This window comes from Gigantopelta aegis, unplaced genomic scaffold, assembly GCF_016097555.1.
Source record: "Gigantopelta aegis isolate Gae_Host unplaced genomic scaffold, Gae_host_genome ctg9069_pilon_pilon, whole genome shotgun sequence".
Classification (NCBI taxonomy): domain Eukaryota; kingdom Metazoa; phylum Mollusca; class Gastropoda; order Neomphalida; family Peltospiridae; genus Gigantopelta; species Gigantopelta aegis.
In genome coordinates, this window is record NW_024536896.1 from 655 (window position 1) to 7,352 (window position 6,698).

The window sequence follows — 6,698 nt, forward strand, 5'->3', positions numbered from 1 at the left end:
CTCTACGTGTTATGTGTACTTGCAGTTAAATCAGTATGACACACAAGCTTGTATAATGATCTCTACGTGTTATGTGTACTTGCAGTCAAATCAGTATGACACACAAGCTTGTATAATGATCTCTATGTGTTATGTGTACTTGCAGTCAAATCAGTATGACACACAAGCTTGTATAATGATCTCTATGGGTGTTATGTGTACTTGCAGTTAAATCAGTATGAAACACAAGCTTGTATAATGATCTCTATGTGTTATGTGTACTTGCAGTCAAATCAGTATGACACACAAGCTTGTATAATGATCTCTATGGGTGTTATGTGTACTTGCAGTTAAATCAGTATGACACACAAGCTTGTATAATGATCTCTATGTGTTATGTGTACTTGCAGTGAAATCAGTATGACACACAAGCTTGTATAATGATCTCTTCGTGTTATGTGTACTTGCAGTGAAATCAGTATGACACACAAGCTTGTATAATGATCTCTATGTGTTATGTGTACTTGCAGTCAAATCAGTATGACACACAAGCTTGTATAATGATCTCTATGGGTGTTATGTGTACTTGCAGTTAAATCAGTATGACACACAAGCTTGTATAATGATCTCTATGTGTTATGTGTACTTGCAGTCAAATCAGTATGACACACAAGCTTGTATAATGATCTCTATGTGTTATGTGTACTTGCAGTCAAATCAGTATGACACACAAGCTTGTATAATGATCTCTATGTGTTATGTGTACTTGCAGTCAAATCAGTATCATACACAAGCTTGTATAATGATCTCTATGTGTTATGTGTACTTGCAGTTAAATCAGTATGACACACAAACTTGTATAATGATCTCTATGTGTTATGTGTACTTGCAGTTAAATGAGTATGACACACAAGCTTGTATAATGATCTCTACGTGTTATGTGTACTTGCAGTCAAATCAGTATAACACACAAGCTTGTATAATGATCTCTATGTGTTATGTGTACTTGCAGTTAAATCAGTATAACACACAAGCTTGTATAATGATCTCTATGTGTTATGTGTACTTACAGTCACAGCTACATGGTGGAACAGGAGATGCTGAGCTATGCGAGTGGGCTGCAGGGGCAGAGTCTGATCGACAACATGGGGGGCAAGAATGCCGTTAGGCGGGAGGCAATGGGGGCGTTCCTTTACAGTGCCATGTGAGTATACACCTTGTCTTTTTAAAAAATATATTTCCAATTTGAGCCTGACTCAACCACCTATAAACTTTGCTTGCCATAGTCTAGACCCTCTGTGCATAAATTGCTGCACACACGCCTTGTATACATAGCAGGTTTTTTTTTTTTTTTTTTTTACATAGTGCCATGTGAGTGTAAATTGCAGTGTTTATTAGTAGGTGAAAAACATTGGTCAACATATAAATAAATAAAGCAGTATTTTGAAAGTCCATGGTGTTGTTACATTCTTCACTGGGTATATGTAGAACAGTTTTGGTATTTCCAAAACACTTTTTTCTTTTCATTTTATAAAAAGACAAACTGCTTTTTGACTGAAACCACTTTTAATGGAGATTTGTCGTGGGTATAGAACTCCCTTACACTTGTTTTTTGTATTGACTAGGTATGCCCGCAATGCTAACAACTACGAATTGGTGATGACTTCGGCCAGGCACTACTGGAACGCTTGCATCACATTAGTGAGTCAACCAATAGAAAGAGAGCTCTTGAAAGAACCAATCAGAACCATTCTCGATTGTATCACAGCCACTGCTGAGAAGAAACCGAAGAAAGAGGTAGACAGGTTTTTTTATTTATCTTATCGGAGACAACTACAAGTAACTTTTTTTGTATTCATGAAATGAATGCACGTGCATGTTTGCATGAGAAGATTATAACAGGTGTTAGATGCATGCCTGTGAAGGGTTGTAATTCAGTGATTTGTGAGAGAACGTCTGTCCTGTACACAGGCACCAGCATTACTAGATGTCACTCTAGGACACAGTGAATGAGTGGGCAGAAATCAGAAAAGACTGTTAATTTAACAAGTTATTGTTTTCCAGTTAACAGAGAACACAGCCATTATGTTGTTCATGTATCAATGTTGGTTATTCCAGGACAAGGACAGTGTTCCTGTAGTGACTGACACCAAGAGTGACAAATCGCTTGTTCAGACTGAGGGGAAGGCGGAGACGAAGGATGTGAAGGAAGTGAAGGAACAGAAGTCGTCGACGATGATCGGCAGTCCGCAGGAAGACTTGACGCTGCGAGCCGCTCTGTATGGCGTCCTTTTCATGTCCTACATCGATCAGGTCAGAAGTGTTCAATCATTTAACAGTGATAGAAATGTTCAATCATTTAACAGTGATGGAAATGTTCAGTCATTTAACAGTGATGGAAATGTTCAGTCATTTAACAGTGATGGAAATGTTCACTCATTTAACAGTGATGGAAATGTTCAATCATTTAACAGTGATGGAAATGTTCAATCATGTAACAGTGATTGAAAACACTTAAGCTGTATGATACCACACACAGGCATGCACCCACATGGACACACACACACACACACACACACACACACACAGACAGACAGACAGACAGACAGACAGACATATATACATACATGCGCACACACACATACATATATATACACATACACACACACAAACATATATACACACATACATACATACATACATACATACATACACACATATATACATACATACACACAAGTATTATGATTTTGTTTTAGGAAACTAGACAAGCCTGGAACAAGCTGTTACTTTTCAGCTTTGTGGTTTACACGATAACGATGTAGTTATTGTGGGTGGCAGTCTTCCTACACACGAGATAACGATGTAGTTATTGTGGGTGGCAGTCTTCCTACACACGAGATAACGATGTAGTTATTGTGGGTGGCAGTCTTCCTACACATGAGATAACGATGTAGTTATTGTGGGTGGCAGTCTTCCTACACATGAGATAACGATGTAGTTATTGTGGGTGGCAGTCTTCCTACACATGAGATAACGATGTAGTTATTGTGGGTGGCAGTCTTCCTACACACGAGATAACGATGTAGTTATTGTGGGTGGCAGTCTTCCTACACACGAGATAACGATGTAGTTATTGTGGGTGGCAGTCTCCTACACATGAGATAACGATGTAGTTATTGTGGGTGGCACTACACATGAGATAACGATGTAGTTATTGTGGGTGGCAGTCTTCCTTACGAGATAACGATGTAGTTATTGTGGGTGGCAGTCTTCCTACACGAGATAACGATGTAGTTATTGTGGGTGGCAGTCTTCCTACACATGAGATAACGATGTAGTTATTGTGGGTGGCAGTCTTCCTACACATGAGATAACGATGTAGTTATTGTGGGTGGCAGTCTTCCTACACATGAGATAACGATGTAGTTATTGTGGGTGGCAGTCTTCCTACTACGAGATAACGATGTAGTTATTGTGGGTGGCAGTCTTCCTACACATGAGATAACGATGTAGTTATTGTGGGTGGCAGTCTTCCTACACATGAGATAACGATGTAGTTATTGTGGGTGGCAGTCTTCCTACACATGAGATAACGATGTAGTTATTGTGGGTGGCAGTCTTCCTACACATGAGATAACGATGTAGTTATTGTGGGTGGCAGTCTTCCTACACATGAGATAACGATGTAGTTATTGTGGGTGGCAGTCTTCCTACACATGAGATAACGATGTAGTTATTGTGGGTGGCAGTCTTCCTACACATGAGATAACGATGTAGTTATTGTGGGTGGCAGTCTTCCTACACACGAGATAACGATGTAGTTATTGTGGGTGGCAGTCTTCCTACACACGAGATAACGATGTAGTTATTGTGGGTGGCAGTCTTCCTACATACGAGATAACGATGTAGTTATTGTGGGTGGCAGTCTTCCTACACACGAGATAACGATGTAGTTATGTGGGTGGCAGTCTTCCTACACACGAGATAACGATGTAGTTATTGTGGGTGGCAGTCTTCCTACACGAGATAACGATGTAGTTATTGTGGGTGGCAGTCTTCCTACACATGAGATAACGATGTAGTTATTGTGGGTGGCAGTCTTCCTACACACGAGATCATAATCGTAATAGCATGCAGGTAGTAGCCAATTAGTAGCGGGGGATCATATGGAATAGAAAGAAATGTTTTATTTAACGACACACTTAACACATTTTATTTACGGTTATATGGCATCAGACATATGGTTAAGGACCACACAGATTTTGAGAGGAAACCCGCTGTCGCCACTACATGGGCTACTCTTCCGATTAGCAGCAAGGGATCTTTTATTTGCGCTTCCCACAGGTAGGATAGATTGTTAAACACTTATTAGTATTTATAAAAATATGCTTAAAATTAAAGGTTTATACTTTATTTTAAAAATATTTTTAAAATATCATATTCCAGTTTATTTGAGAGATTGAACATTTTAATTTTATGTTCATCTTATAAATTTAACTTGTGAAGTTTTTGTGTTACAGGAAGAATGGGAGAACGCTTTGCAAGCGATGGATCAGGCTGTTGATGCCATGCCAAGAACAAAACACCGACTGTACGTATCATTAACAAGTCTATTACAGGAAATCTTGAAATTTTATAGTAACTGTCATTAAGTCTGCTAAGGCAGAAATGTCTTTGTTTTAGCAGTTGCATTTCAAAAATAGTGTTTGTGTGTTGTACTGGTTATGAAATTACTAAGTTTGTTCCGATTGTCCAAAACATATGTTCCCGGTTGAGAACAGAACTTATGGGTTGCTAAGCTCCTAGTTGATGAGTCAGCATTAAGACAAAGCAACCAACTATGTTTCGATGATTGAAAGTAAGCAAGGCAGTGCAGTTGATTTTATTACAATGCATCCAATAACTGGTGAAGTTTAAACATATACACTCATGTCACCTTAGTCTGCGCGGCACAAAAGTCTGCGCACGTTAATGACGTTACATTACGTCTTGAAACAAGTGTCGGGGTATGTTTGTAAATAAACAAACAACGTTAATTTAATTCACAAAACTGTTGTTAAAACAACACATCTTGATTGTGAATATATTTATAAAATTGGTCGATAACACTTTTATTGAAAAAAACCTCTGAATTAATGCACTAAAAGTATACTTTGCCAGCCTCGATCAACGTCACGAACGTGTTATTCTATCACCTGTCAACACGTGTCTGTCAACGATGTAATGATCAACCTTGTATATCAACTTACACAAGTTTACATAGAAGCTTCAATACATACCTTATTGTAATTTATGAATCCATAAATGAAATGAATGTCTTATTTAATCTGTTAACAGCATACTTTGAATTTCCCTCCGAGTGACACAATGCAAAATGGCTGCACACAGACTTTGAAGATTGCACTTACAGCATGGCCTATTTTAGCTATAGTCTGTTTCAAAATTATCATTGATTGTCCTATATGTCTAACGAACACTATTTGTGCTCATTGACACAGTTAATAACAGACAATTTTTGTTGAATAATGATCAATATTTTTTTTACATTGGCTTTTTTTATATTGTCATTTTGTGTTGTCCAAACTAAGGAGCATGGAACACCATTTATATTTATCTCATTTGCACAATCTAAATGTTTCTGAAACAGACTATAACAGGAAGTGTTTGTTATTTAGAAGTTATAAAAAGTGGGATGCATTGTTTGTTGCTGTTTTATGTAAACATTAGTGACAGAAGTGATTGTTTTAATGTTTGCTGCGCAGACTTATGTGCCGTCATGCAGGCCAGTAAATGCAGGGTGGTCCCACTAAAAATGCGTTCATTACTTGAGTTTAAAAAACATTAAAATTAAAATAACTTTAGTTGTAACACGTTTATTGTTCCATTGTACTGTGGCGGTGAAACAAATATTTTTAAAGAAATACTTTTACATTAAAATATAACACAAATGCTTAGGTGCACAGACTTAGGTGCCACCAGTGTACTGAGGGAACAAACTTGAATTCACTATTAGCATCGTAATGTTTGTATACAAAATACCATGATGTCATGTGAAAGTCATTAATTGCCAGTAACATGGTTGATTTTCTCACTCTATTAATGAGTGTTTCAGTTTCAGTATCGTAATGTTTGTATACAAAATACCATGATGTCATGTGAAAGTCATTAATTGCCAGTAACATGGTTGATTTTCTCACTCTATGAATGAGTGTTTTAGTTTTAGCATCGTAATGTTTGTATACAAAATACCATGATGTCATGTGAAAGTCATTAATTGCCAGTAACATGGTTGATTTTCTCACTCTATGAATGAGTGTCAGTTTCAGTATCGTAATGTTTGTATACAAAATACCATGATGTCATGTGAAAGTCATTAATTGCCAGTAACATGGTTGATTTTCTCACTCTATGAATGAGTGTCAGTTTCAGTATCATAATGTTTGTATACAAAATACCATGATGTCATGTGAAAGTCATTAATTGCCAGTAACATGGTTGATTTTCTCACTCTATGAATGAGTGTCAGTTTCAGTATCGTAATGTTTGTATACAAAATACCATGATGTCATGTGAAAGTCATTAATTGCCAGTAACATGGTTGATTTTCTCACTCTATGAATGAGTGTTTCAGTTTTAGCATCCTAATGTTTGTATACAAAATACCATGATGTCATGTGAAAGTCATTAATTGCCAGTAACATGGTTGATTTTCTCAC

At 37.2% G+C, this 6,698-nt stretch overlaps 1 protein-coding gene across 1 annotated transcript; it reads left to right on the plus strand.

Moving 5' to 3' along the window:
- Nucleotides 1-1,051: 1,051 nt before the first annotated feature.
- On the plus strand, nt 1,052-4,573 carry LOC121367108 (cilia- and flagella-associated protein 46-like; the record flags this gene model as incomplete). Its single annotated transcript, XM_041491261.1, has 4 exons — nt 1,052-1,183; nt 1,605-1,776; nt 2,098-2,292; nt 4,503-4,573. Coding segments are annotated over 4 exons (570 nt in total), but the record flags the coding sequence as incomplete, so codon positions are not given.
- Nucleotides 4,574-6,698: the final 2,125 nt, after the last annotated feature.